At 37.9% G+C, this 25,832-nt stretch overlaps 1 protein-coding gene across 1 annotated transcript in view; it reads right to left on the reverse strand.

The window, feature by feature from the left end:
* nsmfa (NMDA receptor synaptonuclear signaling and neuronal migration factor a) overlaps positions 1-25,832 on the reverse strand; it is a 55,104-nt gene that overhangs the window by 4,028 nt on the left and 25,244 nt on the right. The window contains 9 exon segments of the mRNA XM_055019433.1: positions 971-1,046; positions 6,707-6,809; positions 8,898-8,977; positions 9,168-9,238; positions 10,344-10,377; positions 10,523-10,606; positions 11,107-11,237; positions 17,947-18,036; positions 20,244-20,296. Coding sequence (XP_054875408.1) covers positions 971-1,046; positions 6,707-6,809; positions 8,898-8,977; positions 9,168-9,238; positions 10,344-10,377; positions 10,523-10,606; positions 11,107-11,237; positions 17,947-18,036; positions 20,244-20,296 — 722 coding nt within the window.

Raw genomic sequence — 25,832 nt, forward strand, 5'->3', positions numbered from 1 at the left:
TTTAACAAACCTGAGGTGTGGGCTGTCAGAGAAGTGGGCTTTTAGGAGGCAGGAGAGGTCTAATGAAAGATGCTATCAATGTTTTTTTTTGGAGCTTGACTCATATAAACAAAGACTCGCAATATCTCAGCCTCTGCGGCTTCAATTTTGGACATTATTTTTATGATCTGTCTCCTGTGAGTCTTCCACCCTTGTTGCTTGGTGTAAATATAGCGGAAAGCGAGAATTTTCTTGTTTTTCAGCGTTTTGCAGAATCCTTCTAATGTCAGTGTTCTCGTTTAACACTGTGGATCTGTGTTATTTGTGTTTGAGTATGTTACTGCACCTATTTGACCTGTGCAAATGGATTTTTTCATTTATTTTACTGTGAATGACTACTTCTTGTGTGATTTGAGAATAATCAGGGGTGCAGAGGTTGCTGCCTTTTGGAAGGAGGTGCAGTTACTGGTTCACAAAGGACTTGAGAGAGAGGTCTGAAATGCTGAAGAAAAGGAAGCCATGATCTTTGTGTAGCAGAAGAGTTCAACTTGTTTCTGAACTGAGAATAGGCTTTAACAATACCGACTATACCGAAAATATTGCACATTCTTTCTCCCACCTGTGGCTAGAAAGAAGAAGTGTGAGGAAGTGCAAAGTGGAGTCACACCGGTACAAAACCTAAGGGTTGATATCTAAAAAATGTGAACAGTTGCATTAAAAAAACAGATTTACATCAATATGTTAAAAAAAAACAAAACATTTAAATAGTGCAGCATTAAACACATCTGCACTGTGAAGAAAATGGTAAGATTGATAATAAATCGAATTTTCAAATAAGTGAGGAGCTGTTTGTTCCTCTTCACAGCTGGCGTGTGTCTGCATCATGTCATATGTACTGCATGTAATCTGTGTGTTTGTGGGAATCGTTATGCATGTTCGAGTCGCTGTGATCTGCATGTTCCAGTGCGTTTGCCTGTTTGTTTGGACCCACCTTGCGCAGACAGCTCCAGCGGTGACTCGAACTCGACAGAATAAGGCCTCATCAGATTCTTCAGTTTCTGGAACAGCTGTTGGGCCGAGATAAGAAAGCAAACACCCAATTAATCCTACTTCACTTGGATGCACTCCCAGCAGGGGAGCCGGCGTCATCGGACACAAAACACACACAAATTTTGAAACGCCACAAAAGGATGGTAATGAATCCAGCCAGTTACTGCAGAAGAGACGAATGCAAATTTTTCCTGTGCAGGTGACGAGGGGGTCAGGACATGATGCAAAGGTGTGCATTTTTCCTGCTGGTTTCCTTTTTTATATGACCTCCTTTTATTTTTATGAGTCAACATCGCTCATAAAAGGCCCTCATATGCCTTTTTAAGAGTCTCAGCTTCGGAAAAAGTAAAAAAGAAATGTGAACTGAGCAGTAGATTAGAAGGAATTTGCTTTTTCTTCAAAGCTAATTGATGGGCCAATAACAGAATTTGATCATTTCAGCATTATTTAATGTTAGTTTATCACTTTATGCCCCCTTTTTCCCCCAGACTAAATGATTATTCCATCAATCATGAGAAATAATTAATGAAGTAATCAACAGCAAACACAATCATTGGCTGCTGCTTTAATGATCTCATGACAATTTAATGTGAAAGGCAGAGAGGTTTTGGGTTTTTCAGGCTCTTTATGCAGCTTCTTGCTCCACTGACGCACTGCTGCCCACACATAACAAGTGAAGTTCACTGTTTTCTCACTTGAAATAAGAAGAATCTCCCATGCCAAAGGAATCAAAGGCAAAAATAATGCCCTCGTTTTTCACTTTAAGATGTCAAAATGAAGACGGTAGAGGAAAAAGCAACTTTCATTACTTGTGTTTGCGGCCCTTTGAAAAAGATTAAAGAAGATGGCTCCATGACAGACGTGGAGACGAGAACGTTGCCACTCGTCTGTAGTACAGGGAGCGCTGGAGGCAAATCACGAAACCTAAATAATGTGCTGCATGTCGAGTAGTTTTCTGCCTGTCCTGGGTGCCTCCTTACAAGCTGTCAATGGCTGTTGTTGCCAAGATATTACAAGATGCAGATTTTGTGCTGACAAATCCAAAACACGTCGGGGATCTCTGGATGGCTGACGTCGTTTGAAAACTGGGTCGCAGCGCCTCTCTGACCTGCTCACCTACTGTTCTCAAACAACCATTACACTTTCCAAAATCCCAAATATAACCTTCAACAGCAAAATGCATTTATCATAATAAATCTGGCTCAGAACCAAAGGCAGCATTAGGGAGATGGATCAGCCTTTGTTGTTTTTTTCAGATCCATTTGATGATGACTGCATTTCTAAATATCTACCAGAATGTAGGTACTCTCTGTCATAACTGCACATATTCATATGCAGCATATAAACGTACATTAGTGAGTAAGTGGGTCTTTGGAGTTGCAATGTGTGAGTTCAGATGCTTGTTATTTGTGGTTTCTTTTCAAATTTACAATTCCTAAACTTAATGTGTGAATGTGTGCTTTGGTTGTTCAAATCGTATTCTTGTTATAATATATGTATATGTTAATATTTTTTAGAAGTTGTTGTGTGTTGTTGATTGGGGATGTTGATGAAGGGTGACGGAGAAGGCAAGGAACATGCATGTCAGAAAATATAATGCACATTAGGTGTAGAACCTGTGGAACCTCGCTGTTTTGTGAAAAGGAGTTACAGGTGTGTTTGATGCCAGTGAACTCCCTGCTGACTAACTGCTAGCTGTAGCAGTCATGTTGATGAACTCTGCAGCATAAAGGTATGAAAATATGTCTGGCAGTTGTCCAGTATAGCTAGCTACCTGAGACTCATGTTAGCGCTAAACTAGGATTTTCAAGTTTTACCACAGGATGGATTCTTAGCGTCTGTCTGCAGCTGTATCTGCTAACATTTAGGAGGAGCAGGACATGACTGTAAACAGGCAGTTCCTGCAACAGTTTCTGTGGACATCTGTTCAAACTGAGCAGCTGTTTCCAGCAGCTGGACTAACATTAACTACAAGTCAGTCCAGCATCTAAATCAGGTATGAGGATTATGTGGATGTCAAACCACTGTGAAGAGATTAATAACATTACAGGTCCTTTACTGTGGAAGACTGCAGTTGGATCAATATATAATTGAGGAACTTTTGAAGTCCATGGGATATATCTTGCATACATTTTTCTTAAAAGTAAAAAAAAAAAAAAAAAAAAAAAGTTTATGTTCACTATGATCATGTTTTTACAAATTCTATAATTAATTATTATGGAAACAATCACTTATTAAGCAAAAATGACTGGATATCACTAAAATGCCAACTAAATAACCGTCTGAATTTACTAAACACTTTCTAATTAGCTAAACAATAATAGACTCCAAGGCTTTCTGAGTTATTTAATATAAAGTAGTGTGTGAGTCAAGTGTGGATTTATTGCATGTCAACAGGTTTACTACAATATCTTTAGAAATAACTTTTAATTTCAATTTTACTCAATTGTGTATATCTAATATTTAGAAGAATCTTTCTGTAAAAATGTCATGTGGTGTTTGGTTATAGGCAGTTATGTTGATTTTAGGCCTGAAAACAGCAAAAATGTCAACTATGATACCTGTCAACTATGTTACAAAAAGTCCCGCAATTATATATTGACACAGTTCGTTTACTGTTTACTATTCTTGAATCATTCATTAGATGTGTAAGATGAAGTGATTATTAATTGCTATATAACACTTATGGAAAAAAAACTGTTACCTGCTTTACCCATTCCTCAAACTCCTAATGCAGTCTATCTTCAAACAGTAATTGTTTATCTGTGGTTGCAAATGACTATATCAGAATATAGAATCATGTCATTTTATGATTAGCAATTGTTTGTTAACGTGGCTGACCATTAGCTAAGGAAATACTTAAATAATTTCCATCCCTAAGCATGATCGGAGGTAAACTTTGTAAAACCTGGGTAGATGGGAGTGATGTCTACTGTTTATGATGTGCTGTTTTATTTGTGATATGATGGGTTAAGGAAGCTACAAAAACAACAAGTGAAAGATTAGTCATACACCCAGCGGCTAAATGTATACCGACCTTCATAAAGAAATGCTTTTCTGAGTTTTGTCTGGAAAATCTTTACTGTCCTACACAGAGGCCTAAAATGAACTCGGATAAACACCTTTAGGATAAATCAGACCATCTCTCTATCGGCCATCATCAGCATGTGAGAGCCAATCCCTGCAGTTTAGACCATATTTCATCAACGGCTGAAGTGTCCAGACACTTTTTGCAGTGGTAGCTGCAGTAAAGGAGAGGTTTTTATTGTTCAGAATCGAACAGCAAGGTCAATGCAGATAAAGTATCCTCTAAAAACTGTCTCCTGTGCAATTTCAAGCAAAATTCATCCGTTCAGTTGTGTGACTGTGCTGTTATAGAGACTTCAGTGGATGATGCTCTTGTAAAGAATATCATTTTGAGATCTTGGAACTGAACCAAACCCTCGAAAGAAGAGAAATGCGGCACTTTTGTCGTGCTGGATTCAGATTCACACACTCTTGTGCCTGTGTTTGTCTGTCGGGGTGGAGATATCACTGATGTGCAGTCTGTTCTGCAGACTGTCCATCAACCCCAGAGAGATCCACTTTATGTAACAAAGCTTTTTTGGCAGACATGACTGGAACAGACAGTTGGGTCAAACAAACACCACTGGCTACGGTGTCTGTGGCAGCATCGAGTGCCAGCTTGTTTGTGTGCTTTTGATTTTCCTCTGCTTTTATGTCGGTGTGTATGTGGCTGTGTGCTTTTGTATTTGTTCAGGTAGACAGAAGTGCAGCGTCATTCAGCTATATCCAGTAACATTACTCAGAAAGAGATGATCGTTACACAGGTGGAGGAAGACATGAGGGGAAAAAACAAGAAAGCCAGCATGGTGATTATCAGGGATGGGAACAGACATAAACATGAAAGCAAAGGGCAGCAAACAGAGACATGAAATGGAGACGAAACTGGGCAGGAGAAGAGACAAGGAACCAGAACTCTATCAAATCAGTCTATGTGGCGCATAAAGCAGATTTTACACGCATGAAGGTGAAACTATGCATCATCATATAGAGGGTACAGTGTATTTATCTATGATATATTTCATATACTGGTTAGGAGCATTAAGGGACTGCAGGCAGTCTTCATAAACCAAATAAAGACACTGTATTTGCTGCTCATCTTTACAAGTGCATGCTAGGCTTTTTTTTTTGACCATTCCTCAGCTTTCATTGTGTCAGAAATAATATCCTATGCTATGGAAATCTTGTAGTATAAACTCAAATGGCAAAGTTCTTGCAGTCTCCACATTGTTTTTGTAAATTCTGTATAGTCCTGACTTGACGTGATCACATTTTTGAGCACCACAAACCCAACAAAAGTCTGCTGGGGTCTGTGTAATGTAAATTTTGTCATCTTCCAAAGCCTACAAAACTCCCCAAATTTACCATCTAGTGTGGCAACAACAGCTATCTTATGAGTCCTCCAAGTGGACTATAAAGTAGTTTAATAACGACTAACTATGCATCTACCCAAGTCCACGAGAGTCCATTCAAACTCACTGCAGGTGTCTGTGTGCAGCCAAAAATTAGCATCATGGCAGTAGTGTGCATGCATGACATAAGCAGACGACACTCTATTGCTAATGTATAGAACAGGTCCTCAAAGTCGACTAGAAAGTAGCTTCATAACAACTTTGCATCTGTGGTGTCTGTGTAACAGGGTCAGTAGTGCAGCAGTGGTATAATTATTAATTCTGGTATTAGTAATATATAAAATACTATATATATTTTATTTAATTGTTCTTTTATTGTAATTACACAACGTTTGTTCTGCCTCCCAGATGTTGTGCGAACCTTTGCTGGGGGCTCCTGTACCCCTATGTGTACTTTTGGGCTCCACACAGCGCCCCATAAATGTGTTTTTCCTGCCTTACCTCTCCCCTTTTGTTATCTGTTCAGAAAGAGAGGTAAGTGAGATTGTGCAGTTGTGATTTGTGTGTTTTAATGTTATGTAATTCCTCTTATGCGTTCCATAGGAGCCCAAGTTTATAAGATGGACGATTTTGTGCGTGTGTTTTTTTTTTATATATATCTACTGTAAAGGTATGTGTTCCATCTTGTGCTGTACATTTACTGTATGTCCATTGAATGTTCCCTGCCTTATGCTCTTCTGTTATGTGTTCAGAAGGAGAGGAGCCCGAGTTTGTAAAACTGAAAAGCAGGAAACAAAGTCCTCTGAGGTGACTAACGTACTGATGATTAGCAAGTTTTTAACGGTTTATTTGCAACTGTCTGCATACCAACATTTAAAGTGGTTCATATTCTAACAGGAAGGTTAAATTTAAGTGGGCGGTGTCACAGAGCTAATGAGGTACAATAGCTTTCACCACTTTGTAGCGCCCTGTTCTCTTAGCGCAGTTGAGACCATTGTTCAATAGTACAAATTTGCATGTTCACCTTTTTGTGAAAGATTTTCTCACATTCCACTCACCCCTACAGGCACATGTACTAATCTACTGACATGAATTCATTTTTTTCCATTAAGCTGTGTCAACTGCTGCTGAGACCACTTTTATGATGCTTTGAAATAGTTTGTTTTCAAGTTGAGCTTTTGTGTTTTTTGTCTGGTGAAATCTGTGAATAAGAAGTAAGGGAAGCATTGCTTTTTTGTTCTTGTGAGCATTAGTGTCCGTACCTTCTCTCCGTTGGGGTTGCCCAGGACATAGCATCCCATTATGTGGATCAGGTTTGGTTCCGGGTTGACTTTGCTCATGAAGCGACTGAGTCTCTTCCAGAATCTGAACAAAGACAAAGGCTACAGTTACACGGGGCAACGTTTTTCCTGCAGAGTGTGATCAGCAGGATTAAATGTTTCCATGAAATTAAATACACCCGAAGAAAGTAAAACGACCCCTTCTGTTTACATGCACCACATTAGGCATTCAGAACAGTTGAGTCAACTCTGAACGCACATACACATCTCTTTTCATTGGTTTCCTGCTGCGACCGGCACCGCAGCAACACAATCCACTTTCTAGCAGCCGTATGAAACTGAGAGTGAGCCTTGTGTCGGTAAATGTCACCTATTCAAACATGGTCCCCCCCTGGAGATGTGCATCGGTCAGAGCAGCCGTAGATTGCAATCATAAAGGACAAATTCCCAGAGAGTGGTGCATGTTCCCAGTGGAGCATCTCTGATTTAATCAAACGGAAGAGCGTTCAAAGAAAGACTAGCCTATTAATATCCTGTAAACACAGCAAAGAGCATTTACAGGACAAATTATGGTCAGGGACTGTGATCCTTTGAACGCATGATGAAAAGGGTAAACCTGGCACTTTAAAGTGAAATCAACATTTATTTGGGAATGTCACACGAGAAAATTTAATTTGATTTGGTCATTTATTTTTCACTGTCATGGCTTCCAGGAGTTATGATGAGGGTTAGCTGTCTAGAGATTAAGTTTGTGGTTGTTTTCACATTTTTTCCAACAGCCGCTAGGACACTGGCAGCCGATTTAAACTCATTCAAAGTGACATTTCAAGATTTGGTGAAGGATATTTTCAAGTTGAAAGCAATGAATTCACCTATAATAGATGCAACATGTACATAAAGATAAAGACTTCGTTTCGACAGATGACTAAATCTCATTTCAAGATGTTTGTTGTGAAAGCTTCTATATTTAATAAGACATCTTTCATACTAATCAACATCAAATTTCGAACTGATACCTTTTCTGTTGTTATTAATGGTATTTAATTTTAAAAATATACTACCAGTCAAACATTTAGACACATCTTCTCATTCAAAGGTTTTAATTTAATTGTTTTCTACATTGTAGATTAAGTCCTCAAAACTATAAAAGAATACATATGGAATTATGTTGTAAACAAAAAAGTTTTAATCGTATTAATCTACAAAGTAGAAAATAATACAAATAAATAAAAAGCACTGAATGAGAAGGTAATGCATATTTACATTGTTAAACTTTAATTTAACAGTTTCATCAATTGCAAAAAAGTGAAGTTATGCTAAATTTTTAAATGTATTTTAACAGTTTTTATATATAAACATTTTTCTTTTAAAAAAATTAACATTTTATTGTTATTCACAGTTGGAGATTTTTCATGTTTTTTTTCACTTTAGATATGTCAGTTCATTTTTGTGATCCTACTACAAATCCACCGCTGCGGACTTATCAGGATGTATCCGTTGGAAATGTTACAAGGAACGCTTGATTAAATTGTGGGGGTGTTTCCGAGTCCCATCAATTCCTGCCATCTGCTACATATTTAGGTCACATGATTCGGTATCCATACATAACATACACATGCAGAACACACACCTGTGCTGAGCGCAAGGTCATTTTCTTTGTGGGTGCATCTATATTAAATGGCCACATTCTATGTTGCCGTGATTTCTGATCATCAATAACTAACAAAAATATGCTGCATTTCTGACAATGCCATAAGGGGGAATGAACAGCCCTGGAGGAGGACTGCACTCTCTGAGTGCTTTTCTTGTTTCATATATGTCAAAAATAAAGGAGAAAAAAAATCCGTAAAAGAAATGGAAAAAAAAATCTGTTAAGTTACTTTTTTTTTTTTTTTTTTTTTTTTACAGTGCATGCTAAACAAGCACATTTTTATAAAGTAGAAGATGGTAGCGTTATACAGCCATTTTGGCCCTGTATATCTTCTGTTTTTAGCTCTTCCATTTCAGTATGTCAATATGGCAAAAAATAACATCAAAAGATGTAAATGTAAAGAAACGTCTGTGCAAACAAATGTCTGTGCATTCTAAGATGTTAAAAATAAGTGTGGCAATAGGTGGCATAAAGTAATATTTATTAAACAGAGATGAACCCAGAAGTCCGGAAGCAACTTACTGGCTCATGTCCTCCTCCTTCTCCACCTTAGCGAAGGTCGCCACTTTATTCTTCAGTAGATACAGATGACCAGGGCCTCCCTAACAAACACACCATAGAGTAAAATACATGTTGTTCTTTCCTTCCTTTTATGTATCACCTTTTGTGTGCGATGCCATTTCAGTACATGTACAGCAGTGCAATGGAGTATGAAGGTTAACCAGTAAAATAAACAGTTCTATGAGGAACTCGGTGTTACTTTTCATTCTTCATCTCCTTCTTGTTCCTTACCTGACAAAAGATGAGCATCCTCCAGAACTTGCTTCCTCTCCTGTAAGCTGTGAGCTTCTTCTCGATTTCCTCTGTGACGGAAAGAAAACGAAGGGCGGGATTGATGTGAGCGACAGGCGCCGAGAGAAGAGAAAAAAAAGTCAAGAGACGAGTAACAATACTGAGAGAGAAAAAGGAATGTGAACACAAAAGGAAACCTCTGGAGGCTGAGTTCATGTCCAGGTGTGATATTATGAGAGCAGAGACACCAGTGGGAGTTATAATTTCAATTGGACTCAGCAGGACGAGTCACAGTAAAATAGAATAGAAATCTGAAATCTGTGCCTGTAAATATAATCACTGGCTTCCTTTGAGCTTCCCTGTGAAGCCTTTTTTTCCTTCCAGAGTTCATTATTATGTCGAAATCCCAGGAGACTATTTACTCTAAATGTCTCTATTATGAGCAACATTTTCAGAATGCAGAATCTAATTTTTAAAACCGTAATTAATCATTTTGCAGGATGTTAACTGACTGCAAATGAACAGACAATATTACCTCAATATTACCTTCTTATTCTGACGTCTTAGCAACGGCTTTCTGCAGCAACTCCACCTGTCAAACCTGCAACTCCAAGTTTTCTCTTCACCTGAGACTTCTTACTACGGCTGCATATAATTCTGGCCACAATTCAAGTTGTTTTGGGCAGATTTTCAAGTTGAAACTGAGACTTCTTAATATGACCACTATGAAGCTGTGCTTGAAAAACTTTTGACCGGTAGTGTGTAAATATATATTTGCTGCTGGTGAGATTTATCCTGAGGCTGTTTTTATGACTTTTAACTCCCACAGTGTCAGAGTTCAGACTCTCCTGCTGCACAGTTGAAGAGGTGACAAAGTTTCATTAAAGAAGAAACAACTGATGCCATCTTTTAATCATTTTAATGGCATGTAAATGGTGTATCTGCTAGTACATCTTGATTTTTATAGCTGTGAAATTACTGATCTTTTTTTTAACTTGGTTTTCACGTTTTCTTCATGAGATTTGCTTTTTCCATCACATGTTTTTGGTAGTCCCATATTCACACATCGTATTTATACTCTTAACTGTAATTTATTATGTTATTCTCATTGTAATGCTGAATATGGATAGTAAAAAGTCACATGAAAAAAAAAAACTATACGACGCATATACTCACCCAAAATATCATCAAAAGTCGCATGCTCGTGGTCCTGAGGAAAAACACGTTCACAAATATAGTAAAACATTTCAGCAAATACAGTATGAAGACAGGAAATTTGGTATTTTTCCGACTACAGCTTGGTACGTTTGTGTCTTTTAATGCTTCCGCCTGTGCAGCATGTTTCAGTGACTCACATAGAGGATGGGGATGATGGAAGGGTCATCCCTGCGGATTATGGTGGGAACGTACTCCGCCTTGGGGACCTTCGAGGAGATCAGCTAAAGGTGAAGCAGAAGAGGAAATATTTGTTAGGGCGGATGTGAAAAAGGGGTCGGAAAAAAAGAGGGAGATGACAGAAAGTAGAGCAGAGAAAGATGATTTAGAAGTTTAAATTGAAACTTCTCAGGCTTTCATTGGCACATACAGCTCTATATAATAATCCCAGCACTATGGTAGAGAATACCTTAGATATATTTCAGGTGGTGAATCATCTTACAGTGAACAAAGAAGGCTTTTTCAGCTTAGAAAGTCATTTTTCATCCCTCATTTACAAAATATGTGAAAAAAGTTGTGATTTTTTGGGGGTAAATTTGACATATTTTATGATTATCTTTGCACCAGCATGGTTTTACTGTAAAATTCTGTTCGTAAATAACAATAAAAAATAGTATAGAATCATATTATGGGCTTCCTGCTGATTCAAGAATCCAACGCTCCATTTATAGATATTCACATCTGATTAAATAATCTGCAGATCTGCCCAACATTTAGCTCTTACCATGATTTTAGGAGGTACAAAGTCATCCCCCTCACAGGCCAGCCGCTCCATCTCTCTTTCCTCCTCCCAGTCAATGTTGTCATCCAGGCCTCCTTCATCCAAAGTGCCACAGGACGTCTGCAGGTCTCCACCTAGAAGAGAAAAATATATGACACGGGTGAAGAACAAGATTTGAGATAATAAGGTGCAGGCAGAGGTGTAAAGAGTGGGACGGGAGGCTAAGAAAGGTGACTCTAAAAGGGAAAAATCTCGGCGTGATGGGAGGAAAGTGTCCAGAGAGTGAAGAAAGGTGGAGGAGAGGGGGAAAGGATGGAGTTGTTAATGATGGCAGTGATTTAAGAAAACGACAGATGGAGAAGGAAAAAGCTGGGACAGCTGGCAGGAACAGAAAAAAGAATGAGTGATAGCGAGAGTGGGAACAGGTTTGCAGATGTCAACTAACGAGAAGAGCGAAGAAAACCCAGAGTGTATTTTACTATTGTAAAATGAGAACGTTTTATGTAGCATCAGGTCCTTTGGCTTGAAATAGATCCACACACACTATAGTTATATTTCAGTATGTTTATTAAATTATCTCCTTGATAACTGGTGAAAGCAGTATTGTGTTCTCATGTCTGAATGTTTGGTTTTTCCCTGTTTGGTTCAAAGACTTGGGAGCTCAACAGGATGGAAAGTCGACTGAATTTTTCATTTTTGTTTTGGTAAAATTCTATTTCAGTGATTGAACATCTATAAATATCTGCCCATCAGCTTCCCACCTGTTTGCTCCTGGAGGGGTATTTATTAATGTGATGTCAGTTTTGGCAGGAATATATCATCATCAGTGATCTATTACTTCAGCATGAGGAGAAAATAGAATTTAAGATCAAGGTTTTGATTTGTAGAAGGAAATTGAAGTTGTAGCTAATAATGTAACTTTAACATGGCAACTGAGACGTTTTAAAGGAAGACAAGGGATTGTAACCTTATCATTTTAATATTAATAATAATTCTTTGGTTCTTCCACTATGACAAATCTGAATATTCTAAATATGTTAATGCAAATGTAGGTTGACACCAGAAGTACCAATTTTGTGGCTCAAAGTAAACCTTGACCTTTCATTGGGCAAGTGATCATATTTGGAAACTTCTGCACACATTAAATATGGTGTTGCTCCGCCCCTCAGTGAGGTTGAGAAGCATGTGGTTTCCACCCAGCCAATCAGTGAAGATCACTCTACCTTACATCACACTACATCGTGGCATTTGACCAATCAGCAGAGGACTGGAACGTATCAAACTTTCTCTTTTCTCTGGAATTGGAAAAAGATGATTCTGCGGTCAAAACTAACCACGGTTAGTTGACGAAACTCACATATTTTATGGTTGAGTAGTTGTGCAAAGTGATGATATATACATTTCTTGGAATGTTTTTTTGTTTTTTTTAACCACTAACAGGCAAAGAACCATATATGGTAACTTCACTGACCTTGAATTTCAACATGAAAATTCAAAATTTTGAAAAATGTTACAAAAGTAAAAAAAAGTCCACATAACACTCTAGGGTTGAAATGTTGAGTTTCAAAGTATTTCAGTGAGTGCCCTTTATTTATCTTGGTGTACATTAATTAATTTTTGCATCAAACAACCTGTTGGACCATTGTGTAGTTGAACTGAGACTTGGTTTTGAAGGCTCAGTCATCAGATTGATGGGTTTGTAGGTGTGAATTTAAATGTCAGCTCGTTGATGTTTCTTGTTTCTACCATATTAGACGTGCCTTTTAGTTGTTTTCTTGACACGTCTTGAAGTCAATTTGACCACTAGATTGATTGCACTAATGAGAGGCAGGTGCTCCTGAGCCCTCTGCATGTCTTTGATGTCTGACTGTTTTTTTTTTCTTCTTCACTAGTACAAGTCTATGGACAGTTTTAACCTTGTGAGGTACTTTCATAGAAAATTGTTCTTTTATTTCTGGCCTAAGTATCGATGAACTACAGTCTCAGCTGAAGGTGCAGGATAATGTCAACTTTCATTGTTGCTTTATATGTGTGTTTTTGTTTGATTTCTCTCTACATCACTTTTTTTTAAGAAAGATGAAATGCCAGTTTTTAGGGCTTTTGCAATTCCTAAGTCTGACCTGTAGAGCTAGGAATGTAAATGTATACAGTAAAAACACTGCACATCTTTGTTTTTCCCCCCCCACTTTTTTAGTTTTCACGGTTGAAATGCAAACTTTTCTTTTTTCTTTTTAAAATTGAGAGGAAAATCAAAACTGCTAACAACATTAATTAAGTTGCTGTAGGATTCTTGGCTGTAACTGCAGCGTGAACTGATATTAGCTTTGTGTGGCTGTGTCAATAGTGTGAGGAATACATTTAAAAAAAAGTCTCTTATTGTGCAAAATGATTAGTTTTATGCTATTTTTATACTTATAAATGATGAAAGGGATGAACTGAGGTTGATAATGAACTAGATCTGGATCACAGGCTGCCGATAAGTCTGTATTGTTGCTATAGATTACAGTCTCGGTTATTAATATATCTGCATTTGTTCACGTTTTGAGCTTTTCAGACTATAAACTTAATCCTCCAGCAAAAAAGGCCTTCTTCTTAGCAGAAATTGAACAGAGGGCTCATGGCAAACATGTTTGAAAAAGACCCATATAATTTCATAAATAAAGAGGCTTTTATATGGAGCTATGCAGGAGTCATGTCTGTCTGCTGCCACAATGAATCACTACAGTATCACATAAACTTTTTAATTTCCCTTTAGCTTACCAATGACATATAATATGTTTCCATTACAAATTTTATCCACCAGAGCAATGACACAGTAATTTTTCAAATTTAATTTGAAAAGAATAGTGAGTATTTGGGCTAAAATATTTCTATTTTATATTTACATTTCATAATTATTTTTTTTTTTAATTATTGTATTTCTAATTATGATGTTGGCCTCAAAAATCCAGTTATCTGCCAGGTCAGCTTCAAAGACTTTAGAGCCATTACTTTTTGGAGTGATTGTTCTGCAAACCATAAAATAAAGCAACTCACGGGTGGGAGGCCATTTGAAAAGGGAGTTGAAGAAGAAGATGAGTGTGAAAAACCGACGAATGACAAGCAGGACTGATATTTAATGTCGCCAGAGATCCTGCAGAGGTTAATGCCACAGAACAATACCTCTCCCCCAGGAAAGAGGAGGAATGAGGCGTCACCCACACCAGTAGACCGTCATCAACAATTCATTTTTCTTTCATCACACTGTGAAAAACAGAAACACTGATGGAGGTGGAGAAAAAAAAACACATAACCACAAACTCAGACATCAGCGTAGACAAACGGCATGCAAACAGTGCATTGGTTCACATATTTAAAACTATATAGCGACACTGACAAACACACAAACGTTCTGGGCGTAAACATTCGGACCAGCTGACACACACTCCGTTTTGGAAGACATACTCACAGAGAGAGAGAGCATCACAAAGTTGAAGAAAGACCCACGTTCAAAAGGAGACAGATGGACAGGGTCAGAGTCAACATCAGAGACGGTCACTTTGTACGCGTGATCGTGTAATTTATGTGCAGCCGTCCACATTCTGCTTTTTTGTGTGTTTTTTGGCCTTGATGTGCCAAAATGAGGAACTGAGCTGCACAACTGCATTGACAAAATGTCACCTTATTGCAAGAACGAGAATCTACAGCACAGACTGTACAAAAAAACTGTCATAGCACAAGTCCTGTTTGTCATGTGTTTCTACAGGTTGTAGATGAATTCGAAAATCTCTGTAAGAAGTGGCTTTAACTCAAGTATGAGTCACCACTGATAATACTGATGACAAGGTGGATCTGACAAATTACTCGATAATTTGTTCAAAATCTGAGTTAAAAGTCAAATTTACCCTCATTTTGGGATTTATATAATCTCAGATCAGCTGAGGGAGAAACGATGAACATACTAAAGAGATACTTTATGGATGGCCTTAATTTAAACGAGTAATAATTGAGGTTTTGAAGAGAAATATAGCATTAATATACCACTAACTATCTACTATGCAAAGATATGGTGGAGTAATGGCAAAGACAGAAGTCACATTCTCGTTGTTTTTGTTGTAATCTGAGCTTTAGTCACATTGGTGCATGTGAGTCCCTCCCGTTGAAACTGTCAGTCCTGTCCACATTCATTAACAAACCTAGAGTGACCCCCTACATGAACACAAAAGTGCAAATGGGAGTGTTCAGCCAATGCCCCAAATTAAAATAATTTAGAAACAAACTATTTCATTTATGTTATCTACCTAATTTTTGCATACTCCTTTCATTTCAGCTCAGTGTGAAACTCTGCTCTGCTGGGTCAGTCCTACTCCGCTCTGTTTGTCTGTTTCTATTTGTGTCTGCTCCAGTTTGTGTATCTATATGTTGGGCACCTATTCCGCTAATGTGTGGTAACAAATGTGGGACACACAGACACATGAAACGGCACGAAAAAGACACAAGCGTAGCGACAGATCAGACAGTCAAGGGCAACTACAGCCATTCAATGGATTTTACAATGCTAGCCTGGGCTGGGTCAATATATAACTGAGGGACTTTTGAAATCCATGAGATATATCTTGTATACATTTTTATTAAAAGTAAAAAAACAAACTCAGGCTTTTTATGATCATGTCTTTACAAATTCCATAATTATTTATTCTGGAAACAGTCACTTATCAATAAAAAATGACCGGATATCACTAAAATGTCAACTAATTAACTGTCCAAATTTAACAACCGCCTTCTAATTAGCTAAACAATAATAAAATGAGCTTATTCAAAAATGATTTTGATTGTGTTCTTTTTATTAAGTTGAGATAATCATGACACATATTTCTTTATTGCCAATATATCAAATTTTATATGGAAAATAACTAATAGTATCTGTGTCCCAGAAATCACTTTCATCTAAGTTCCTCATTACAAAAACACCTCTCAAGGAAGTGTGTTAATTCCAGATCACATGACCTGCTCCACATGATGTCATTTCCTCCTGAAGAAAAGACTGGCCAGACTCCAAGGCTTTCTGACTTATTTAATATAAAGTAGTCAACAGGTTTACTACAATATCTTTAGAAATAACTTTCAATTTCAATTTTACTCAATTGTATATCTAATATTTAGAAGAATCTTTCTGTAAAAATGCCAAAAAAAAGCAAAAATTTCAACTATGTTACAAAAAGTCCCGCAATTATATATTGATCTGGCTAATGGTTGTGACTGGACTATTTTTTTTTTTTTGTTGGCTCTTGTTTGGAAAGTCTTTTTGACGCTGAGGGAGGGGAAGGTTTGGTCGATACGCCTGTTTATTTTGCAGTGAGATGTTGCTGTAGTGACGCTCAGTGGTTCTGAATGACGCACACCTTTTGGGCTAGTGATAATTTACTCTCATTGCAGCAGCACTGTAAGACGGCTCGGGCTCATATATCAAAGCGTTGATTACCAGACACTTTTTTTGGAGCTGACAAATGCTGCTAAATGGCGTCCAACTTCTTATGAGCCACCTGTGCATGGAAATTAATTAATGACAAAAGTACTGAGTGAGCACAAAGCCAACTCAAGCTGTAATCGATCTGCCAGTCAAAATGTGGCGGCACAAAGGCCTAATTTATGACTGCACATATTGAGCCTTATATGTTATCACAGTTTGCACTGCTGTTGTTTTGTCTGATTGTAAACAATTAAGAATTTATGATTAACATCTGTAAAAGGACACATTTGCATCTTACTGGTCCAGGTCCGTTTTTACTTCTCTGTGTTTAAGTGTGCATGCTGGATGTACAAGTTATCACACAAATAACACTGCTTGCACTCATGTACTAATAAAATTCCTCTTGCAGGTTTAAAGCCCCAATTACATTCACAAGATTGTCCATGTTGCTTGTCGTGTGCTTACAAATCTGCCAAATTTACACCTTTTTTGTGCATCATCCAGCATTCACAAGTGGGTCAATATATAATTGCGGGACTTTTTGTATCATAGTTGACATTTTTTGCTGTTTTCAGGCCTACAATAAACATGGCCGCCTATAACCAAACACCACATGGCATTTTTAGTGAAAGATTCTTCTAAAATATTATATATACAACTGAGTAAAACGAAAATTGTAAGTTATTTATAAAAATATTGTAGTAAACCTGTTGACATGCCATAAATACACACTTGACTCACACACTACCTTATATTAAATAAGTCAGAAAGCCTTGGAGTCTGGCCAGTCTTTTCTTCAGGAGGAAATGACATCATATGGAGCAGGTCATGTGATCTGGAATTAACACACTTCCTTGAGAGGTGTTTTGTAATGGATAACTTAGTGGAAAGTGATTTCTGGGACACAGATACAATTTGTTATTTTCCAGATAAAATATGATAAATTGCCAAAAAAGAAATATCTGTTATGATTATCTCAGCTTAACAAAAAGAACACAATCAAAACAATTTTTGAAAAATTTGGACAGTTATTTAGTTATTTTAGTGATATCCAGTCATTTTTTTTATTAAGAAGTGATTGTTTCCATCATAACTAATTATGGAATTTGCAAAGACATGATATTAATGAACATAAAAAACTTTTTTTTTTAACTTTTAATAAAAATTAATGCAAGATATATCCCATGGACTTCAAAAGTCCCTCATTTATACATTGACCCAAATGCAAATTCTGAAGCACATACATGTCAAGAATTCGTTTTTGTGTTACTTTAGTTACCTCTAAGCTAAATCCTGTTTTTGTCTGCAGCTGTTAGAAACCGTGTGTCAGCATCTGTGGCTGCGTGTGTCTTTGTGCGTGTTTCGTGCACATGTGTGAGTCTGTGTTAACTCACTGTCTTTGGGGTCATGAGGAGAGTCAGTCTTGACGGGGGTGGGATCGCTCCAGGAACGGCTGAAACTCTTCGATCTACGCTCAGCGAACGCTAGTGCAGGCGGGGAGAGATAGTCACGCACACACACTAACAAAGCCTGCAAACTGGCCGTCACTTCTACACACTCGCCACCTAAAACGCATGAGAGTGCAAAGGCGGATGCAGCTACAAGTGCACAAACAGAGTGTACATACAACACCCTGCCTCCTCTGCACAAACGCACAAGCTACCTACATGTGCAAATCAACAAACAAACATACAGTAGACAAACAATCACCCTGTTGCTCTTCGTATAATCGTCCGCATGGATTCTTGTTTCTCACATTTGCTGAGCGATAAAATCAGCTCTGCTTTGAACTGTAATCACAGCGCTCTTGGAGTATTTTTAGAATGCTTGAAAGTGTTTGATGCGGTTAATCAAATCTGTCTGTGGTTTTTAGCCTGATGGATCCTCGCTAACCCTTTTTTTCTTTTTTTTTTTAATGCATTTCGCTGCTCTTTTCAAGTACTTTTTTGTCATCTGTAGCTGAAGCATTCTTAAGGTCAACTTTTTATTGTTATCTTGTGATCAAGAAGACATTTTCTGTAAAACTGATGTCAAAAGGTTTCCTTTGGGAAACAGTTTGTGTAATCATGTCAGCCTTTTGCTGTATTCTATGATCTCAGCATCACTAATACGGCGATCTTTGAAAGCTTTAAGAGCTTTAATTTTTGCTTTTTTATAGTCAGATTTTGTCTTAATTCCCTCAGGCTATCTTGGGCCCAGTATAATTTTCTGTCATTAAATTTTCTGTCATTTATATGCCATGCCACCAGATTCTGTGACCATAAGGGGAACATTATTTCACCCAAAGCTATGCAGAAGATGTGAGAAGAAATTAGAAATTAGCTCCAGCAGAATAATTTTCTCCTCACAGCAGGGGTGTCTGAGGTGAGGAACAACTTTGATATGACTTGAGGATTTAGGAAATCTCTACAGCGTGAAAGTCTGCCAATGTGCAATATTTGGGGAGTTGGTGTCACATTTGAGTTTTAATTGGGCTCAGGCTTGTCAGTCTTTAAACAAAACCTGCTTCTGTTGGCTCTGGCTCTCATCTTGAGCCAAACATCCTTTGTTTTCTGATGACAACAACTAATAATGTGGCAGATGACATCCCAAAATGTTTTGAAAATATTTGTAAATCTGTGTAAAGAGTGTACAACAAAATATTTTTACTGTACTTTGACATTTACATAAACAGAGCACTGTTTCACTTCCGTGTTGCGCTACATTCCTGCTAACGTAAAAATCTTGGCATCATAATACGACTTAAAATAAAGTTCTTCTTCACCTGAATGCCGTGCATCTCCCAGAGAATAAAACTAAAACGTACCAAAACATCTCAGCTGCTGAACATCTGCTTATCAATAGACATTACAATTTAAAGATGGTCACTGAACGCACCACATGCAGGCTATAGTAGAAGTTTGTACACAGAGAAGCCTCTAGTCTCCAAACTCAGTGACTCAGACAGGTGTGTGACCAAAAGTTACTTTAAAAAAGTAAAATAAGGACTTCATTTGATTATTATTTCTATGTCTGACAATAGTGTTCATTTAATGTGATCAAAATTGTGATTTTAACTCGTATTCGATCAAATGTGGAACTCTTCTTGATGTAATTACAGCAACTTTTCACATTTAATCCCATTTTGACCTCAAAAGTAATGTCTCGACAAAAACGTCTGATTTCTGCTTCAGAAAAACTGCCTGGCTGCTGATAAAGGTCCTATAAATTTTAGATTTACACCCTTGTCCTTTACCTTCAGAGACACTCTTTGCACAAATACACAGAGACACGCTTCCATCATTGCCAACCTTGCTTTTTGTCTTTTTAAATGCATTTAATGTCCATTTCTTCAAAATTTACAACCAAAAAAACCCCCAGAAAAACAAACATTCAAAGCGATACAACAGGAAAAGGCCACCTACTGTACATCTCACACTCATACGTCTGTATACACACATGCACGGACTCGGATCACTGGTTTATCAAACGCACATCCATAAATATATGTAGAATTCTCAAGGAACGACAATAGAGCGATTGGAAAAAAATCCCCACAAAGCAGCAGCGCTTGGTAGCACACGCATGCAAAAACACACCAAACAGACAGGAAAAAAAAATACACAAAAACCCACTGATGATGGCGGGGTGAAGAAACATCACAGTCAATCTGAGCAAACATATCAACCACACACACACACATCTGACTCACTCTGTGCTTTAATCCTTCTGCTGCCCACCATCCGAAGATGCTTCCGGAAGTTCCTGTGGGTAGCGAAATCAAAGCGGAGGAGGAATAACGGAGGACAGAGGAAGGACCGGAATGTAAAGGAGAGAAGGAGGAAGGGGTGGGCGGGAAATAAAGCCAGGTAAGACAGAGAGGAGCAGGCTTTTAGTGCCGAGCTTCTGTTATAAAAAGACATAATTGGTTAAATATACACATTTCCTTGTCAGTCTGAGTGGAAAATAGTGGTCACAGGGAGCGGTGTGGGTGCAATGTACCACACTGCAACAATACCGCTTCTCATCTTTTATGGAGTAGATTTATGAAACGCAAGAGAGTCATTCATGTAACAACAGCCAAAGGGAAACCCTGCTTAAGCACTGAGTAGGTAGACTCCTCATCAGAGGAAGACGTCAGAGCATCGCTAGGATTCTCTTTTAGCAAGCTGAAGTGCAGAACAATTAATGGAATAAAGACTAACACACATTTCAGTGTGTTTGTTAATGAAGCTCCTGATTACGTCCCAGCGGCTGCTCAGGCCTTTATTAGAATCTGTAGGAAACTCCTGCTCTAACAGATCAAGATAGTCCTCTAATTAAAGTCTTACCGCAAAGCCGGATGGTTTGCGCTCTCAGGATTAAGAGACAGCCCAACATATTAGCAAGTTGTCTCAAATGTCTGTCCCACTAGTCAAACTGCAGGGCAAACTGAGAACCTGAGGACTGTGGCGACTTCGGGAAACAAACCAAAAGTCGCTGAGAGGCTGAAGTCGAGTTTGGTTTATGAGATCCAGAAATCTATTCGAAATAACTTTTATTAATGACAAAAGAACCAGCTTCATCATAACGTGCACAAATGACATTGCAGAATGATGGCACTGTCAGAAACTGGCTTGGCGTGGCTGTTAACCCTTTCCTTTTCCCCACATATAAGCCAATAGGTGTGACTTTTATCATCCTTATCCCTGTAAAACCACTTTTGAAATTATCACCATGAACACTAACAATTTCCAAATACAAACTGTCACACACCTTAGTAATACACTGCATGTTCGCCATGGCTCCTATAGAAACCTCTATGGCAACGTCTTTTCTGCCTTATTGCCAGTTAAAGTCTGAAAAGTGAACCTCCTGATGTACAAGCTGCTGCTCCAATCGTACAGAATGACTTACTCAGTGTAGTAATGGAAAGGTTAGTCAGGCTTCAATTCAGAATATTTGTATTTTCTTGCTAATAAAGGCTACAAAATAATTATTTTTGGGAAGTGAGCCAGTCATTTCCCACTATATATTACTATATTTTTTTTATTTTTTATTGTATTTATTTATTTCTATTTAACTTTTAAAAAACAATAATTCTGATTTCTATTTTGATGGTATGGATATTTTATTTAATTTATTTTTCTAGCTCATTTTATTTCAGCTTATCTCATCTGGTGTTCCCTCATTGCATGTGTTATACAGCGTAGCGTTTCTGTAGTTCTTGTTTTAGAGTCCTTTATGGAGGGTAGAGGTGGGAATTGTTTGTATTGTTTTATTGCATTTTATTTGTTATCTGTAAAGCGCTTCATGTTGAATTTCTGTTTGTATGAAAAGTGCTCTAGAAATAAAGTCTAATTGACTGATATGTAACAGGATTTGAACAGAAGGGAGAAAAAAAGCAATTATTGGAGGAGTAATTGGAGATACTGGAGTGTGATCGCTCAATGTTGTGAATTCTAGCCTTTAATATATTGGAAACCATTAACATACAGTCAGTTTTTAAAATAAGAAAAATATACATTGAATGTGTAGTCAGGTTTAACCAAATGAATTAGAAACGTTCTTTTTTGTTGTTGCTCGTCTGAGAGGAAAGCAGCTCAAACAGTGGAACACACTTGCTACCAATTAGCAGCTGCAAAACTGCAGATGTAAGTTTTGTTTTTGGTAGCTTTGGCCAATTTTTTAACCTCTTGAAAGTTGAAAATGGTTTTTATGTCACCTAGCAACACTAAACCAGCCAGTGAAACTATATGTCTGTGTAATTAAACACTCAGGTTTTGCGTCACCACTTCACATTCATTTAGTGTCTTTAACACCAACAAAGTATTAAGGTTCGGGTAGGTTTTTTTTCCTTGTGACTCTGTGTCTCATCCTGACATAATGTTCTATGCAAGAGCCCCAGATAAACATCCTTTTATCTTCCCGAGCCCCTCCCATGTCGCCTCTACATGCACTATCTATCAGGACACCAAGCTACCAGTCAACACTCATTATTACTGGTCTCTGCATGTGGCTATGTGAGAGTGGGAAGTATATCCATGTTTATCTGGTGATAGAGAGGCACATAAATAGAAGCAGCATAAACAGGAAAGGAGTCTTTTTGTCCTTGATTTACCTCCGTAGTCATGTCAGCAGAACAACAGTTACCTTGCAACAGCAAACAATGAATCTCACCGCCGACTTTATCACCTAAACTAATTGCATTGTGCCAAAACAAGGTCCAAAAAGGTGCAAATGTTGCACTAATTACGCAGCTCCTTAACACACTAATGCAGTGAGTCTGACAGAACCTTTCACCCTGAATGTCTCGTCCTTAAACCTGCTGCCCCCAAAGGAAACGTATAGAGTCTGTTAATGAGATTTAGCCTGAAAGGGAAAGAAAAGTGAGAGAAACCACATCCACCTCCAGCTAATGACAATCTGGCAGGTCCTCCCACTAACTCACTTCTTCGCTGAACTCATTTCAATTTATCTTACCTATATATAGAGTTGGTTTCTTTCTATCTTTTTTTTAAAGGTATATGCACATTTTACCCATTTTCGATTGTCTACAGCTCACTCCTGTTTCATTTGCACGTTTCGGCTGTGACCTTATCAGTAGGAAATAATCTGAAATAGTAGATTTTAAAATAAGATAGGGGTTATTGTGTAAAATGTAATTGTAATACTGACAGACTGCGTTTTTAATTGGACAGGCAGTAACGTGTGAACACACCTGTGGGTGGACGTGAAGCAGAATAAGTGTGCAGAACAACAGAACTGACCATCTGTTTTGAACATCTATATTTGGTATATAATGTAGTTGGTTATAATGTACATCGTGCCTCGGGTTGTTGTATACTTACTGAACAGAGATCTACTTAACTTTTGTGGTAGAAGAAGTAATAAGTGGTTGTTTAGACACTCTTGTGTTGATCGTGAACATGTGATAATTACGCAGTCAGTAGTCGGTTTCTAAAAAGTGAAAGTACAGCTATTAGAGAACATCTCCTGCTTGATAAACACAGCGTGGAGAATTTATTTTCGTATGCGGCAACAGCTAGAATGACCGATTAAACAAAGGAAGAGGCAGCACTTCCTATAAGAACTCCTACTCTGGGTGCTTCCCAGCTTCCATACTGCCACACAATGTGGAATGCCAGAGAAAAATTTAGCCTGCCAAAAATAAAAATGGCCTTTGTGAGGGCAGCTGTAGTACGTACTTAAAGTAAAAGACAAAGCCTGCGATTTGGAGCCCGGCCTCACATAATTCAGAGTGCATTGTTTCTCGGAGATCAGCTCTGCATGATAAAAGGGGAAACATCTCACATTGAAGAGTGTAGAAAAAAAATCGAGAACTCTTGAAATAACAGTGATTAAGAGCAATGCTGAAATGGCTCTTTCACTTTTGCTTTGTACATTGCTTATTTTTAATTGCAGTTAAATTTATCTTCATTATTATGTTGGATTTACAGAGAACAGTGGATCAGTACAAACAGCAGGATCTAGGGATCAAATGAGGACCATCCTCTGGCTTCAAGCTCTGCCTTTGTTGTGACTCAGTCTGGCTGCTAAAGGCCAGTGATGGTCAGGCAGCTTTGTCAAACGTGGTCAAAAATCTAGTCTGGATCAAAAGTTGACGTCTTCAAAAAGTTCTCAAGAAAGAGTCTTCAAGCAGTCTTCAGAGTCTGATGCAAATAATGATTAACAATACAGAGGCTGTAAGAACAAACGTGAGAAAAATCTTGAGATTTTGACTGACTACACAAAGCGTTGCATTGTCTTTTATACCGATATAAACTTCTTCTAAACACTCCTATTCCATTCTGGAAAGCCACAACTCATCGTCTTAAGACCCAATCAGGATTTATATGATGTAATTATGTCAAAAGTTAGACCCCCTCTTCTTTTTTACTTCTATGTTGCCATTATTTCAACTCACAAGTGCAGACAAAGAGAGGGCATGTACTTCCTGTCTTATGCCCTATATGGGCTTCAGGAGCTTCCGTTGTGTTGCTGTTTTCCACAGGATTATTTAGTGTATTCATACCTTCAGTTGACATGTTAGGTCTTCCAATCTTATCATTGTTTTGCTCTTAAATTTGCTTCACACATCCTATTTGTCACCTGCAAGTCAGTAATAATCAATGACACTGATGCCAATAATGAGTCAATGTCAGTATTTTAAATTGACGTGTTTTTTTTTTTTTTTTTTTTTTTTTTTTTTAAATTTCTCTGTCTTTTGTTTTTGGCTCCAGTCATTGTTAAGCTGCAGGAACAGTTTTAGAAAAAGGTGACTGCAGCAGAGTCCTGCTCAATTCAGTGTAAAAGTTTCCAAAGATCCAAGGATTCGAATGTAAGGGAGTACTTAAGATTATCACAAAACAAAAATGTAATTCAGTTGTGCCCATAAGTTTACATGCCCTGGCAGAATTTGTGATTTTCTGGGCATTCTTTTGGGATGTGTGAACTACAAAGGCACAGGAAACCTGGTCAAAATTGATGGCAAGATGAAAGCAGCATGTTATCAGAAAATACTGGAGGAAAATTTGAACTCATCAGCCGAGAAGCTGCACATGAGACGTACTTAGACGTTCCAACATGACAATGATCCAAAACACAAGGCCAAGTCGACCTAACATTCGCTACAGCAGAATAAAGGGAAGGTTCTGGAGTGGCCATCTCAGTTGCCTGACCTCAGTATCATTGAGACACTCTGGGGAGATCTAAAACATGTAGTTCATGCAAGACAGTCCAGGAATTTACAAGAACTGGAGGCTTTTTTTCTAGAAGAAAGGGCAGCTTTACCATCTGGGAAAATAAAGAGCTTCATCCACAGCTTCCACAAAAGACTTCAAGCTGTCATTGATGTTAAAGGAGGCAAAACACGGTATTAAGAACCATCTTCGTTTGGGTAGTTTCTGTTGTCATTATGATTTAAAAAGAGTAAGCACAGTCAGTTGTTTGAGGTGCAAAGGTGCATCTCGTAAATACTGATGTGAAGGGGGTGAACATGAATGTAGTCGCTTATTTTAAGTTGTATACTTTTAACTGATTGACATTACTTTCTAGAAATCTGTTTTTGCTTTGACATGGAGTCTTTTTTTTGTAAATTTCTATGAAAAAATACAAATTAAACTGATCATGAAGGTTTTTTGCTCCCTAAAATCGATAGTATCATCAGCTCCAATGTTTGTTGGGCTCTAATGAAACCAATTCCTCCCCTGCTCTGTAGCTTAGCCCATGTTTAAACTAATTCAGGCACATTTTAAAATTCCGTTTGTGTCAAAACTTTCTAATCCACACTAGTTCTTGCTTCAATCTTGAGCGAGCAGCT

Source organism: Amphiprion ocellaris, chromosome 17 (assembly GCF_022539595.1).
Source record: "Amphiprion ocellaris isolate individual 3 ecotype Okinawa chromosome 17, ASM2253959v1, whole genome shotgun sequence".
Classification (NCBI taxonomy): domain Eukaryota; kingdom Metazoa; phylum Chordata; class Actinopteri; family Pomacentridae; genus Amphiprion; species Amphiprion ocellaris.